This window comes from Salvelinus alpinus, chromosome 2 (assembly GCF_045679555.1).
Source record: "Salvelinus alpinus chromosome 2, SLU_Salpinus.1, whole genome shotgun sequence".
Classification (NCBI taxonomy): domain Eukaryota; kingdom Metazoa; phylum Chordata; class Actinopteri; order Salmoniformes; family Salmonidae; genus Salvelinus; species Salvelinus alpinus.
In genome coordinates, this window is record NC_092087.1 from 97,450,579 (window position 1) to 97,468,245 (window position 17,667).

At 44.9% G+C, this 17,667-nt stretch overlaps 1 protein-coding gene across 2 annotated transcripts in view; it reads left to right on the forward strand.

Moving 5' to 3' along the window:
- Positions 1–8,156, forward strand: part of LOC139568357 (perforin-1-like) — a 47,389-nt gene extending 39,233 nt beyond the window's left edge. For both annotated transcript variants that reach the window (XM_071390130.1, XM_071390129.1), the window contains exons 6-7: positions 4,407–4,600; positions 6,444–8,156. In XM_071390130.1, the coding sequence (XP_071246231.1) occupies positions 4,407–4,600; positions 6,444–6,882 (633 nt within the window). In that variant the 3' untranslated portion in view covers positions 6,883–8,156. The remainder of the gene's footprint in view (positions 1–4,406; positions 4,601–6,443) is intronic.
- The last annotated feature ends 9,511 nt before the right edge of the window (positions 8,157–17,667 follow it).

A 17,667-nucleotide genomic window follows, 5' to 3' on the forward strand; every position in this document is an offset into this window, starting at 1 on the left:
GCTTTTTTTCTTTCTTGCCCTCCAATCAGGGACTGATTTACACCTGGGACACCAGGTGGGTGAAATAATAAGGTCCGGACACATACATTTTTCTAGGTGGCAAAGGTCTGGCTGGATATTGTCATTTTTCGGTCTGTAACAAACCCCAGCCATGCAACCCCAAAGTGCTCACATCCCTGTTGTTGGCGCAGAGAACATTTTGCAGTTTTAAAGCAGATTTCCTGCCATTCTACACATCTTGTCATGTCTTATGTGTGTTCAAGTGATACCTGTAACGGGGCCCCCTGGGATCCTCTGGGGGTTGAGGCATAAATACACAATGAGTAACGATAACATGGCTATATACAGGGGGTGCCAGTACAGAGTCAATGTGCAGGGGTATGAGGTAACTGAAGTAGATGTGCACATATAAGTAGGGGTAACTAGGCAACAGGATTGACAACAGATAATAAACACAGCATATGTAAATGTGTTAATTAATCAAATGGCCTATTTACATTACCCCCCCCATGGACTATTTACATTGACCCCCCCATGGACTATTTACATTGACTCCCCCGTTGACTATTTACATTGACACCCCATGGACTATTTACATTGACCTCCCCCCATGGACTATTTACATTGACCTCCCCCCATGGACTATTTACATTGACCTCCCCCCATGGAGTATTTACATTGACCCCCCATGGACTATTTACATTGACCCCCCTATGGATTATTTACATTGACCTCCCCCCATGGACTATTTACATTGACCTCCCCCCATGGACTATTTACATTGACCTCCCCCCATGGACTATTTACATTGACCCCCCATGGACTATTTACATTGACCCCCCTATGGACTATTTACATTGACCCCCCCATGGACTATTTACATTGACCCCCCATGGACTATTTACATTGACCCCCCTATGGATTATTTACATTGACCCCCATGGACTATTTACATTGACCCCCCTATGGCCTATTTACATTGACCCCCATGGACTATTTACATTGACCCCCCTATGGCCTATTTACATTGACCCCCCTATGGATTATTTACATTGACTCCCTCGTTGACTATTTACATTGACCCCCCTATGGACTATTTACATTGACTCCCTCGTTGACTATTTACATTGACCCCCACATGGACTATTTACATTGACCCCCCCATGGACTATTTACATTGACCCCCCATGGACTATTTACATTGACTCCCCCCTCCATTTATTTTTACACTTCTGCTACCTGCTGTCTATTATCTATGCATAGTCACTTTACCCATACCTACATGAACAAAGTACCTTGACCAACCTGTTCCCCCGCACATTGACTCGATACCAGCACGTTTGTCTTGCTGACCTTGAGAAGTTGTTGTCCTGGTTCCACAATGCCAGGTCACTGACCTCCTCCCTAAAGTCTCATCTTTGTCTGTGATCATGTGACTGTTGTGTTGTCAGCAATCTTAATGATGGTGTTGCTTTCGTGGGTGAACAGGGAGTACAGGAGGGGACTAAGCACGCACCCCTGAGGGGCTCCAGTGTTGAGGATCAGCGTGGCAGATGTGTTGTTGCCTACCCTTACCACCTGGGGGCACCCTGGAAGTCCAGGATCCATTTGCAGAGGGAGGTGTTTAATCCCAGGGTCCCTAGCTTAGCGATGAGCTTTATGGGGACTATGGTGCTGAACGCTGAGCTGTGGTCAATGAACAGCATTCTCACATAGGTGTTCCTTTTGTCCAACTGGGAGAGGGCAGTGTTGAGTGCGATTGAGATTGCTTCATATGTGGACCTGTTGGGGCGGTATGCAAATTGGATTGGGTCTAGGGTTTCTGGGATAATTGTGTTGATGTGAGCCATGACCAGCCTTTCGAAGCACTTAATGGCTAACGATGTGAGTGCTACAGTCTGTAGTCATTTAGGCAGGTTACCTTCACTTTCTTGGTTACAGTGACTATGGTGGCCTGTTTGAAACATATAGGTTTTACAGACTCGGTCAGGGAGAAGTTGAAAATGTCAGTGAAGACACGTGCCAGTGGGTCCACTCATGCTTTGAGTACACGTCCTGGTAATCCATCTGGCCCCGCGGCTTTGTGAATGTTGACCTGTTTAAAGGTCTTGCTCATATCGGCTTCGGAGAAAGGGTGATCACACAGTTGTCTGGAACAGCTGGTGCTCTCATGCATACTTCAGTGTTGCTTGCCTCGAAGCGAGTATAAAAGGCATTTTGTTTGCCTATTAGGCTTGCTTCACTTGGCAGCTCGTTGCTGGGTTCCCCTTTGTAGTCCGTAACAGTTTGCAAGCCCAGCCACATTAGACGAGCATCAGAGCCGGTGTAGTAGGATTTGGATTTGGGCCTGTTCGTCACAAAGCAGTATATCCTTAGTGTCGGACTCATTAAATAAAAAATCTTTGTCCAGTTTGAGGTGAGTAATCGCTGTTCTGATGTCTAGAAGCTGTTTTCAGTCATAAGAGACGGTAGCAGCAACATTATGTACAAAATTAGTTACAAACGATGCGGAAAAAACTAACAAAATAGCACAGTTGGTTAGGAGCCAATAAAACGCTATCCCCTCCGGCGCCATTTTAAGTGAGAGAGCCATCCTCTGTTTCCTTCCTCAAAGAACTCTGCAGAACAACTCGTCAAAACCATATCTGTTTTGGCGACAGTCTTCGTTTTGGCGATGAGACCGCCACTGACACAACTGCCGATTAAAACTGCCGCTGAGAAACCAGGGGAGACTGAAGTACTAATTGGTGAATGCCTAGGAGAGGAGAAACCACTTCCCTTTAGCTGATTAGCCTAACTTACCTACCTAGTGTCATGACGTGGTCCTTTCTGGGTGTAGATCGTGCCCCGCCCCCAGACATCACATCAGGTGTCATGGACCGCCCTTTTCTACTGTTACGTATTAAACCCACTCTTGATGAAATTCACTTCAGACTAAGCAAACCCCAGCGTGAGCTGAGGTTGCAAATGGTTGAATTTCTGAGACCAAAACATGCCGGGTGATGCTGATTTAAACTACAACTCTACCAAAGGACAAGAATATTCCACGTGGAGCATTGGCTACACGGCTGGAAATAGTTAAACTCTGACTATCGATCCCTACAGAATAAGAGCAAATCTTATACATGAATCACTAGTTTGCAGCTAGAAATTACGAAAACTGAGCACGAGAATACAGACAACGGCCGAAACATCTATCTATTAGAACATTTCAGAATGGTCCTCTGGAGTATCCATCCTAACCTCAAAAGACTTTATGACTTCAATGAAAGTTAACCAGAGAGACTCTGTCGACTCTCTACAGCAGACGGACTGGATTCCAACAGAGAAGACAACATCGACACGCGGGCGTAAATATAAATTGAAATTCCTTTTCGAATGGGTTGCCGTTCATGGGCAAAGGATTAGCATTTCAATTAATATAATTATAGACTGTGTGTAATAATTCCATGTTGTCTTTCCCGCTCTTTCTCAGTCCACACCTCCTTTCCTTTGTCCACCAAGCCATCATATCGGCTTAGCCCACTAGGGACTCTTTCCTATCATTGTTAGTAACCAATATCTACTGTTTGTTTGTTATGTATTTCTGTGATCATTTAGTTAGTTAGTTAGTTAGTAAATTAGTAATTAAGCCAATTTGTGTATGGATGATTCACAGTAGAGACTGGGTTCGTGCAGATAACCAAGAATTTTACGACATTTGAAATGAGACTGACGAGAGGTAAAGAATAATTAATGAATATCAAATCAAATTTCAAATCAAATTTATTTATATCGCCCTTCTTACATCAGCTGATATCTCAAAGTGCTGTACAGAAACCCAGCCTAAAACCCCAAACAGCAAGTCTAATAGAAGTCTAATAGAATACTACTTGATCAGACTAATTGATCAGATATTAAAATATCTGAATATCTGAAGAATTATATTCTGAATATTATTCAGAAAATTATAATTTTTTAATCTGAACATTTTCCGTGGTGCCCCGACTTCCTAGTTATTTAAGTTCACATGATTAGTTTAATCACGTAATAATAATTACACATAGAGAATTGATTTGATAAAATAACAGTCTTCACATTTGATGATTCTAATGACAGGACACTTGCTAACATGGGCTAGTATTTTAAGATATGTACTTATACATGAGGCACTTCAAGGCTATTTTATTCTATTAAATTCTATTGTTATCGGCCAGAGATTCCAAAGAGTTTGAACTTTGGAGAATAAAACCCAGAAGTTTGACGTAACCTGTTGAACGTTGTTTGTTATATAATTCTATTAACTCAGGTGGGTTTGTTTATTGGAGATTCTTGTCTAAGGATGCAGAAATACAACCTACAATCGGGATCTTAGGTTATATGTTATATGTCAATTAATATGTTAACATTTTGTTCAAAATACAAAGGAGGCTGTCCAGGATTACCTGAAGGAGAACGCCCTCCCGAAGAGCACCGGGGAACTGTCCTGTGGGGATCGTTACTCTAATCTGGACTCAAACTGCTGCCTCAGGAAGGTCTCGCAGGGAAGACTGGTGGTGACGGTGGTCAGAGCTTGGGAACTTTATGGAGACATCCAATGGATAGCGGGAGACACTGAAGGGTATGTGATGTTACTGCATAATTTCAGTTCTCTAACAGAGGTGTAGTGGAGGGTAAACACATGTAAACTGTTCAGTTCTCTACAGAGGTGTAGTGGAGGGTAAACACAGGTAAACTGTTCAGTTCTCTAACAGAGGTGTAGTGGAGGGTAAACACAGGTAAACTCTTCAGTTCTCTACAGAGGTGTAGTGGAGACAGATCTGCAGAGTGGTCACTAGCTGGGACAGCCACAAAGTCATAAAATCAGATTTTAAAACTAACCTTAACCACACTGCTAACCCTAACCTTAAATTAAGACCACAAATCAATTTTGACTTTGCAGCTGGACTCTCTAGCGGAAATAGCTTAGTTCTGCCTCAAGGACATGACTCATCCCAATAATCAACCTGCATCCCTGATCATGCTTGCAGGTGATGGCGACGTTAGTTACCATAGCTCTAGCATAGCAGAAATACGGCATCAGGTCTAACGGTCACGTTAGTTTGTCCCTTTCACTAGGTTGTAGTAATGACAGTTTCAGCTAATTAACAAAATTCACCACTCCCATTGACTTGACAAACCCACCCCTGTCTGGTTTGTCGAGTTTGCTTTGTGAGGCGTTTACAGAAGTATTAGCCTGTTGAAACTCTGGGTTTGAAAACTTTTCAATAGTGTTTTTGGAGCAAATCTGCTAAAGGGACAGAATTCATTTGAGTGGAGCTAACTTTTTTCAACGGAAGTGCTGGTGGCTTGAGCACAGAGCAGAACAACCAAAAAATATACATTTTTTTTATTATTATTATACAGTAAATGTCAAAAGTTTGGACACACCTACTCATTCCACGGTTTTTCTTGTGCTAAGCTGTCATCAAGGCAAAGGGTGGCTACGTTGAAGAATCTCAAATATGTAATATATATTGATTTGTTTAACACTTTTTTGGTTACTACATGATTTCATATGTGTTATTTCATAGTGTTGATGTCTTCACTATTATTCTACAATGTATAAAATAGTACAAATAAAGAAAAAACCCTTGAATGAGTAGGTGTGTCCAAACTTTTGACTGTTACTTTTTGACTGAACCCTTCTAGGTTCCAGGTAGAACCCTTTTTGGTTCCAGGTAGAACCCTTTTTGGTTCCAAGTAGAACCCTCTGTGTAAAGGATTCTACATGGAATTCAAAAGGGTTATTCAAATGGTTTTCCTATGGAGACAACCGAAGAACCCTTTTAGGTTTTTCTAAGAGTGTACTTTATACACTATACAGGGAATAGGTAACATTTGGGATCACAAGCAATATGTACCAACTGGGGCCCCCCCCCCTCCTCCTACTGGCACAGCTCATTAAATTAGTCAAAAGCTTAATGATTAGTTGACTAATTTAATCAAGTGTGCCAGTTTAGGGTTAAAACATAAATGTGGAACCTGGGGGGGGGGGATAAGTAGTGGAATAAGTGGGCTACAGTAGTGGAATAAGTGGGCTAAAGTAGTGGAATAGGTGGGCTACAGATTATAACGCGTGTCAAACACATTCCACGGAGGGAAGAGAGACTTGAGAGAAAAGGAAGAAGACAGAATGACTATCGTGATAAAAGTCCTTTCAACCTTTTACACCAACATGTATCAAACTCAAGTAACTAAGGGCCGAGTGTCTGACGGTTTTCTCTCCTCCCTTGTATTTGATTGATGAATTAGTAATTAATTATTAAGGAAATCCCCTCACCTGGTTGTCTTAATTGAAAGGAACAAAAACCAGTATAGACTAGGTCCTCCATGGAATGAGTTTGATCGCCCTCTTGTGGCATGTCATAGTATTTGAATCTTTCCAGTTTGTTTCCAACTTCCTGTTTCTCCACCTGCTACAGGTACGCTGTGGTCACCTACGGTTCCAAGTCCCATAAGACCAATGTGATTCCGTCCAACAATCCTGTCTGGAATGCTACCTTTGACATGGGTCCCTTTGACAAAGACCTGAGTCTAAATGTGGCTGTCTGGGATGACGATCCTGTGGATAAGGATGACAACCTGTTGGGCTGTACCTTCGACCTCGAGCAGGGAACACACGAACGCTGGTGTAACAAAAGCGGGGGGGGCTTTTATTTACTGTACACCCTCACCTGTGACCCTTACCTGATCGGGGACAAGTGTGAAAAATACAAACCTTTCAAAGTCACAGCACACAAACCTTCCACCCCCACAGTACACTCTACTCCACTCTACAGTAAGAGTGTGCATCTCTTTTCTACCTTTTCTGTCCAGAGTTCAGTACTCCTATACCTATGGTTCTTTTACATCTCTGTATAATGTACCCCTCACAACACACTGGAGTAAATTCATTCCAGGCGGTGGGTCTGTTGCCTGTACAGCTCACCAGGAACCACGTTGAAAACCAGGGGAATCATTAGAATATGTTTTCCCCTGGGTGGTACTCGGTGCATCTTTCTCCCCCTCAATCTTCCAACCATGTCTTTATATGTCATGTATAATCAGGGAGGATATAGGGTTCAGCTGACTATATAATGATTATTCACACCAAAGCTTGTCTGTGACCTAAACAAATTACATTGTACCTTATATTTACATGGCGGCTGTCAAACGATTAAAATACTATATGTGTAAATATGAAAATTGATAGAGCTACTCTATAGCCACTGCTTTTAACAATTTCTTTATTCAGTCTGGACTAGATGTGGGGTAAAAGTTGACAGTGAGCGAGTTATTTAACACCCAATGCGAAGACTCACTCTAAATGTTTGATATGATTCTACTGGAGGTGAAAGTTTGAAAACCTCTAAAGTCAAAGATGTCTATGGTTTTGATAATGTGTTCTTTAAAACACATAATGATATTTAAACATCACCAATAACACATCTAATGAATCTATCCATAAACCAAGGTATCATCCCAAGGGAATGGAAGTCAGCTGCTGTTACCACCATGTTCAAGTCTGGAGATTGTTTTAAGGTCAATAATTATAGACCTAGAAGTATTTCGCCAATTGTTTCAAAGGCTGCAGAGAGAGGGTAGTTGCTGAGCAATTGACTGGTCCCTTGAATACCAGTGATTTCTCATTGTAACCCATGCAATTCGGCTTCAGAGATGGTCTTTTTTGGAGAAGGTTTAAATACAAATTTGACAAAGGTGAAGTGGTAGGAGCTGTGTTTTATATATTTTCTAAAAGCATTTGACACTGTAAATCACAGAATACTACTCTCTAAACTAACAAAGTAAAATTTCTTACCCAATGCTTTAAAATTAATGTATTAGTTTATCTTACAGAATACAGTGTTTGAATCAAGCAGAAAGTCTAATTGTCTGGCAACTGCACAATGGGGTCCCACAAGGATCTGTTTTAGGGCCTTTACACTTTAGCTTATACAGTGGGGAGAAGAAGTATTTGATACACTGCCGATTTTTCAGGTTTTCCTATTTACAAAGCATGTAGGGGTCTGTAATTTTTCTCATAGGTACACTTCAACTGTGAGAGACGGAATCTAAAAAAATCCAAAAATCACATTGTATGATTTTTAAGTAATTAATTTGCATTTTCTTGCATGACATAAGTATTTGATACATCAGAAAAGCAGAACTTAATATTTGGTACAGAAGCCTTTGTTTGCAATTACAGAGATCATACGTTTCTTGTAGTTCTTGACCAGATTTGCACACACTGCAGCAGGGATTTTGGCCCACTCCTCCATACAGACCTTCTCCAGATCCATCAGGTTTCGGGGCTGTCGCTGGGCAATACGGACTTTCAGCTCCCTCCAAAGATTTACTATTGGGTTCAGGTCTGGAGACTGGCTAGGCCACTCCAGGAACTTGAGATGCTATTTACAGAGCCACTCCTTAGTTGCCCTGGCTGTGTGTTTCGGGTCGTTGTCATGCTGGAAGACACAGCCACGACCCATCTTCAATGCTCTTACTGAGGGAAGTTGTTGGCCAAGATCTCACGATACATGACCCCATCCATCCTCCCCTCAATAAGGTGCAGTCGTCCTGTCCCCTTTGCAGAAAAGCATCCCCAAAGAATGATGTTTCCACCTCCATGCTTCACGGTTGGGATGGTGTTCTTGGGGTTGTACTCATCCTTCTTCTTCCTCCAAACACGGCGAGTGGAGTTGAGACAAAAATAGAGCTTTTTTGTCTAATCAGACCACATGACCTTCTCCCATTCCTCCTCTGGATCATCCAGATGGTCATTGGCAAACTTCAGACGGGCCTGGACATGCGCTGGCTTGAGCAGGGGGACCTTGTGTGCGCTGCAGGATTTTAATCCATGACGGCGTAATGTGTTACTAATGGTTTTCTTTGAGAATGTGGTCCCAGCTCTCTTCATGTCATTGACCAGGTCCTGCCGTGTAGTTCTGGGCTGATCCCTCACCTTCCTCATGATCATTGATGCCCCACAAGGTGAGATCTTGCATGGAGCCCCAGACCGAGGGTGATTGACCGTCATCTTGAACTTCTTCCAATTTCTAATAATTGCGCCAACAGTTGTTGCCTTCTCACCAAGCTGCTTGCCTATTGTCCTGTAGCCCATCCCAGCCTTGTGCAGGTCTACAATCGTATCCCTGATGTCCTTACACAGCTCTCTGGTCTTGGCCATTGTGGAGAGGTTGGAGTCTGTTTGATTGAGTGTGTGGACAGGTGTCTTTTATACAGGTAACGAGTTCAAACAGGTGCAGTTAATACAGGTAATGAGTGGAGAACAGGAGGGCTTCTTAAAGAAAAACAGGTCTGTGAGAGACGGAATTCTTACTGGTTGGTAGGTGATCAAATACTTGTCATGCAATACAATGCAAATTAATTACTTAAAAATCATACAATGTGATTTTCTGGATTTTTGTTTTATATTCCGTCTCTCACAGTTGAAGTGTACCTATGATAATTTACAGACCTCTACATGCTTTGTAAGTAGGAAAACTTGCAAAATCAGCAGTGTGTCAAATACTTGTTCTCCCCACTGTATATTTAACTTGGAAAGTGATTTATGGACACATTCTTATTTTCAATGAGGGTCTACCAAGAGGCAAAAGGCATCCTGTGGGGCTGGGGGTTTGGACAAAAAGACATCATGATAAGAGAGACACAACACTACATAAAGATAGACCTAAGACAACACGGTAGCAACACACGACAATGCAGCATGGTAGCAGAAGGACAGGGTAGAATCCACATGGTAGCAACACAACGTGGCAGCAACACCACGTGGTATTAACACCACGTGGTATTAACACCACGTGGTATTAACACCACGTGGCAGCAACACCACGTGGCAGCAACACCACATGGCAGCAACACCACATGGCAGCAACACCACATGGCAGCAACACCACATGGCAGCAACACCACATGGCAGCAACACCACATGGCAGCAACACCACATGGCAACAACACCACATGGCAACAACACCACATGGTAGCAACACCACATGGTAGAAACACAATGTCTACTGTTTCATCACCTTTCTTATGATGTGTTGTTGTTCTTGTTTTTTATGCAGAGGCCTCACAGTGCAAGTTGTGGGGGACTATGTCGTACCCAGGTCAAGTTGTGGGGGACTATGTCGTACCCAGGTCAAGTTGTGGGGGACTATGTCGTACCCAGGTCAAGTTGTGGGGGACTATGTCGTACCCAGGTCAAGTTGTGGGGGACTATGTCGTACCCAGGTCAAGTTGTGGGGGACTATGTCGTACCCAGGTCAAGTTGTGGGGGACTATGTCGTACCCAGGTCAAGTTGTGGGGGACTATGTCGTACCCAGGTCAAGTTGTGGGGGACTATGTCGTACCCAGGTCAAGTTGTGGGGGACTATGTCGTACCCAGGTCAAGTTGTGGGGGACTATGTCGTACCCAGGTCAAGTTGTGGGGGACTATGTCGTACCCAGGTCAAGTTGTGGGGGACTATGTCGTACCCAGGTCAAGTTGTGGGGGACTATGTCGTACCCAGGTCAAGTTTTGGGGGAATATGTCGTACCCAGGTCAAGTTGTGGGGGACTATGTCGTACCCAGGTCAAGTTGTGGGGGACTATGTCGTACCCAGGTCAAGTTGTGGGGGACTATGTCGTACCCAGGTCAAGTTGTGGGGGACTATGTCGTACCCAGGTCAAGTTGTGGGGGACTATGTCGTACCCAGGTCAAGTTGTGGGGGACTATGTCGTACCCAGGTCAAGTTGTGGGGGACTATGTCGTACCCAGGTCAAGTTGTGGGGGACTATGTCGTACCCAGGTCAAGTTGTGGGGGACCATGTCGTACCCAGGTCAAGTTGTGGGGGACTATGTCGTACCCAGGTCATGTTCTGGGGGACTAGATCATACCCAAAATGTTGACCTGCAAGTATTATTTTATACTTTTGAAGAGAAAAATGAAAGTTTGGATCAAATATGTAATTTCCTTCTGACATCAATGTCAATGCATTCTAATAGCCAAACTGTGTGTAACAGAAGTCATAATGAAAGTGAAAACATAGTCTCTCTTCACACACACACACACACATTCTAATAGCCAAACTGTGTGTAACAGAAGTCATAATGAAAGTGAAAACATAGTCTCTCTTCACACACACACACACATTCTAATAGCCAAACCGTGTGTAAGAGAAGTCATAATGAAAGTGAAAACATAGTCTCTCTTCACACACACACACATTCTAATAGCCAAACCGTGTGTAACAGAAGTCATAATGAAAGTGAAAACATATGGTCAGTAGGAGAAAACATCTCTTCACACACAAAACCCCTCCCCCCACACAACACATATGAAGCGGTCTAGACTACATTACTGGATTTGAGTTCGAAGTAGACTATAAAAAAATAATATATATATATTTAACTAGGCAAGTTAATTAAGGGCCAACCAAGAGGCAAAGCGCCTCCTGTGGGGATGGGGGCTTGGACAAAAACACATCACGATAGAGAGACACAACAACAATACATAAAGATAGGCCTGAGACAACACAACATGGTAGCAACACATGACAATACAGCATGGTAGCAGAGGAACATGGCAGCAACACCACATGGTAGCAACACCACGTGGTAGCAACACAATGTGGCAGCAGCACCACGTGGTAGCAACAATGTGGCAGCAACACCACGTGGTAGCAACACCACGTGGTAGAAACACCATGTGGCAGCAGCACCACATGGCAGCAGCACCACATGGTAGCAACACCACGTGGTAGCAACACCACATGGTAGCAACACAATGTGGTAGCAACACAATGTGGGAGCAACACCGTGGTAGCAACACAATGTGGTAGCAACACCGTGGTAGCAACACAATGTGGCAGCAACACCACGTGGTAGCAACACCACGTGGTAGCAACACCATGTGGTAGAAACACCACGTGGTAGCAACACCACATGGTAGAAACACAATGTGGTAGCAACAATGTGGCAACACCACATGGTAGCAACACAATGTGGTAGCAACACAATGTGGCAGCAACACCACGTGGCAGCAACACCACGTGGCACCAACACCACGTGGCAGCAACACCACGTGGCAGCAACACCACGTGGCAGCAACCCCACGTGGCAGCAGCACCACGTGGCAGCAGCACCACGTGGCAGCAGCACCACGTGGCAGCAGCACCACATGGCAGCAACACCACATGGCAGCAGCACCACATGGTAGCAGAACCATGTGGTAGCAACACCACGTGGTAGAAACACAATGTGGTAGCAACACCACATGGTAGCAACAATGTGGTAGCAACACCACATGGTAGCAACACCACATGGCAGCAGCACCACATGGCAGCAACACAGTGTGGTAGTAACACCACATGGTAGCAACACCACGTGGCAGCAACACCACGTGGCAGCAACACCACGTGGCTGAAACACCACGTGGCAGCAACACCACATGGCAGCAACACCACATGGTAGCAGCACCACATGTTAGCAGCACCACATGGTAGAAACACCACGTGGTAGCAACACCACATGGTGGTAGCAACACCACGTGGTAGCAGCACCACGTGGTAGCAGCACAATATGGTAGCAACACCACGTGGCAGAAACACCACATGGTGGCAGCAACACCACGTGGTAGCAACACCACATGGTGGCAGCAACACCACGTGGTAGCAACACCACATGGTGGCAGCAACACCACATGGTGGCAGCAACACCACATGGTGGCAGCAACACCACATGGTGGCAGCAACACCACGTGGTAGCAACACCACATGGTGGCAGCAACACCACATGGTGGCAGCAACACCACGTGGTAGCAACACCACATGGTGGCAGCAACACCACATGGTGGCAGCAACACCACATGGTGGCAGCAACACCACATGGTGGCAGAAACACCACGTGGCAGCAACACCACATGGTAGCAACACCACATGGTAGCAACACCACATGGTAGAAACACCACATGGTAGCAACACCACATGGTAGCAACACAATGTGGTAGCAACACCACATGGTAGCAACACAATGTGGTAGTAACACTACATGGTAGCAACACCACGTGGAAGCAACACCACATGGCAGCAACACCACATGGCAGCAACACCACATGGCAGCAACACCACATGGCAGCAACAAAGTGTCTACTGTTTCATCACCTTTCTTATGATGTGTTGTTGTTCTTGTTTTTTTTGCAGAGGCCTCTCATTGCAAGTTGTGGGGGACTATATCGTACCCAGGTCAAGTTGTGGGGGACTATATCGTACCCAGGTCAAGTTGTGGGGGACTATGTCGTACCCAGGTCAAGTTGTGGGGGACTATATCGTACCCAGGTCATGTTCTGGGGGACTAGATCATACCCAAAATGTTGACCTGCAAGTATTATTTTATACTTTTGAAGAGAAAAATGAAAGTTTGGATCAAATATGTCATTTCCTTCTGACATCAATGTCAATGCATTCTAATAGCCAAACTGTGTGTAACAGAAGTCATAATGAAAGTGAAAACATAGTCTCTCTTCACACACACACACACACACACACACACACACACACACACACACTCAAATAGCCAAACAGTGTGTAAGAGAAGTCATAATGAAAGTGAAAACATAGTCTCTTCACACACACACACATTCAAATAGCCAAACCGTGTGTAAGAGAAGTCATAATGAAAGTGAAAACATAGTCTCTCTTCACACACACACACACACACACACACACACACTCAAATAGCCAAACTGTGTGTAACAGAAGTCATAATGAAAGTGAAAACATATGGTCAGTAGGAGAAAACATCTCTTCACACACAAAACCCCTCCCCCCACACAACACATATGAAGCGGTCTAGACTACATTACTGGATTTGAGTTCGAAGTAGACTATAAAAAAATAATATATATATATTTAACTAGGCAAGTTAATTAAGGGCCAACCAAGAGGCAAAGCGCCTCCTGTGGGGATGGGGGCTTGGACAAAAACACATCACGATAGAGAGACACAACAACAATACATAAAGATAGGCCTGAGACAACACAACATGGTAGCAACACATGACAACACAGCATGGTAGCAGAAGAACATGGAAGCAACATCACATGGTAGCAACACAATGTGGCAGCAGCACCACATGGTAGCAACACCACATGGTAGCAACACCACATGGTAGCAACACCACGTTGTAGCAACACCACGTGGTAGCAGCACCACATGGTAGCAACACCACATGGTAGCAACATAATGTGGCAGCAACATCACATGGTAGCAACACCACGTGGTAGCAACACAATGTGGCAGCAACACCACGTGGCAGCAACACCACGTGGCAGCAACACCACGTGGCAGCAACACCACTTGGCAGCAACACCACGTGGCAGCAACACCACGTGGTAGCAACACCACATGGTAGCAACACCACATGGTAGCAGCAACACAATGTGGCAGAAACACCACGTGGCAGCAACACCACGTGGCAGCAACACCACGTGGCAGCAGCACCACGTGGCAGCAGCACCACGTGGCAGCAGCACCACGTGGCAGCAGCACCACGTGGCAGAAACACCACGTGGCAGAAACACCACGTGGCAGAAACACCACATGGTAGCAACACCACATGGTAGCAACACCACGTGGTAGCAACACCACGTGGTAGCAACACCACGTGGTAGCAACACCACGTGGTAGCAACACCACATGGTAGCAACACCACATGGTAGCAACACCACGTGGCAGCAACACCACGTGGCAGCAACACCACGTGGCAGCAACACCACGTGGCAGCAACACCACGTGGCAGCAGCACCACGTGGCAGCAGCACCACGTGGCAGCAGCACCACGTGGCAGCAGCACCATGTGGCAGCAGCACCACGTGGCAGCAGCACCACGTGGTAGAAACACCACATGGTAGCAACAACCGGCTCAAAGCCCGTAACAAAAGGGAGATAAGGAATAACAAAATATATTTATTAACTAAGTACAATATACAATGGTGTGTGTAATCAGTAATCAGTAGTGTAAGTGAGTGTTTAGCATGCATGAATGTGATAACGCAGGGTGTTGAATAGTGCTAAAGCAAAAAAACTAAAACCACCAAGATTCACAACAAAATCTGTAAAGGTGTCTGCATGGAGAGAGTCTCTTCTATGAATGGGGAAGTGGTGTATTTATCCTATGACACAGCGGGGCCAGATGTTTCCCATGTAGCTGACGACCCTCCCAACTCCGCCCACCGGCATCCTAATAAGAAAACAAGAACAAAGAGAGAATACGGCAGACAGAGTGGGAGGGTTGTCACACTCCCCCCCCCATAAAACCGAGGACCAACAAGGACCCCGGAACATACCGGCCCCTGCCTCCCAAATTGACACAGCCTCTGCCTCCCAAATTGACACAGCCTCTGCCTCCCAAATTGACACAGCCTCTGCCTCTCAAATTGACACAGCCTCTGCCTCCCAAATTGACACAGCCTCTGCCTCCCAAATTGACACAGCCTCTGCCTCCCAAATTGACACAGCCTCTGCCTCCCAAATTGACACAGCCTCTGCCTCCCAAATTGACACAGCCTCTGCCTCCCAAATTGACACAGCCTCTGCCTCCCAAATTGACACAGCCTCTGCCTCCCAAATTGACACAGCCTCTGCCTCCCAAATGTTTGAGGGGTTACTCGTTCACACTACCAATTTGCCCCAGCCAACCTCCTCCCCAGACCTCAGCAAACTTTGCGCACAGGAAGCAATGTTTAAGAGGAAAGAAGAACACAAGACCAGGAGGGAACAGACAGGAAAGATAGAACATGACAATACCAAACAATGGTTAGTCACGTAGCATTCAGGAACAGGGCACACAAGAGACCACATCAGCTACAAACTCCAACGAAAATAACATCTCAGGGTGCTTCCCAACGATTCATAGTCACTTCTCAATGTAACAGAATTTCACTCATTTCAATCATAATGTTCAACAATCTTCAACAGCAGTACATCATTCTAACAGTTCCTCTGATGGAAAGCGAATGCACTCGTCTACATAAGACGCCATAGTCATAAGTAAATAATCTCGCTCAACCCCTCTGCTGAGCACATCAGACCACAACCAGAGAAATGACAATCACCCTGAGCACCACAGAAAAGAGATGATACAGAGCTTCCCCAAAACCTACAATAACTCAACCCTAGTCTTCGTGCGGTTTTGCGGTGGGTATTTACACACTGTAGCCCGCTGGCAAGGAAATACAACACCCCAGCACGCTGGCAAATTCCACAGATGTGCCCCCGAGACAACTGCTCAGTCCACAGACACCACACAAAAATAACAAACATTAACCATGCCCAACATATTCCAAAAATGAAAACAGGTCGCTAAGCCTATCAGGGGAAAAAGGCTATAGCTCCAGGTAGCAAGTTCCACTACACTACCAAAATCTCCCACTGAGGTACACAGTCGATTACTCACCTCAGACCGATGTCCCGACAGAAAGTAGAAGAGTTTCCAGGCTGGGCAGGGCCTGGAAACTAACCATTATACTCTCCAACGCAGCACACAAACCAAACAACAAAGTCAACCACTACTGGGCCTATCAAACTCAAACAAAATATTCAAACACGTACCTCCACGTTCTCCCAAACCAATACGTTCAAAGATCCCGGACGAGCCCCCACTTGTCACGAACCGGCTCAAAGCCCGTAACAAAAGGGAGACAACGTGGAGATAAGGAATAACAAAATATATTTATTATCTAAGTACAATATACAATGGTGTGTGTAATCAGTAGTGTAAGTGAGTGTTTAGCATGCATGAATGTGATAACGCAGGGTGTTGAATAGTGCTAAAGCAAAAAAACTAAAACCACCAAGATTCACAACAAAATCTGTAAAGGTGTCTGCATGGAGAGAGTCTCTTCTATGAATGGGGAAGTGGTGTATTTATCCTATGACACAGCGGGGCCAGATGTTTCCCATGTAGCTGACGACCCTCCCAACTCCGCCCACCGGCATCCTAATAAGGAAACAAGAACAAAGAGAGAATACGGCAGACAGAGTGGGAGGGTTGTCACAGGCAGCAACAAAGTGTCTACTGTTTCATCACCTTTCTTATGTTGTGTTGTTGTTCTGTTGTTTTTTATGCAGAGGCCTCTCAGTGCAAGTTCTGGGGGACTATATCGTACCCAGGTCAAGTTCTGGGGGACTATATCGTACCCAGGTCAAGTTCTGGGGGAATATATCGTACCCAGGTCAAGTTCTGGGGGACTATATCGTACCCAGGTCAAGTTCTGGGGGACTATATCGTACCCAGGTCAAGTTCTGGGGGACTAGATCATACCCAGGTCAAGTTCTGGGGGACTAGATCATACCCAGGTCAAGTTCTGGGGGACTAGATCATACCCAGGTCAAGTTGTGGGGGACTAGATCATACCCAAAATGTTGACCTGCAAGCATTATTTTTTACTTTTGAAGAGAAAAATGAAAGTTTGGATCAAATATGTAATTTGCTTTTGACATCAATGTCAATGCATTCTAATAACCAAACTGTGTGTAACAGAAGTCATAATGAAAGTGAAAACATATAGTCTCTCTTCACACACACACACACACACACACACACACACACACACACACACACACACACACACACACACACACACACACACACACACACACACACACAC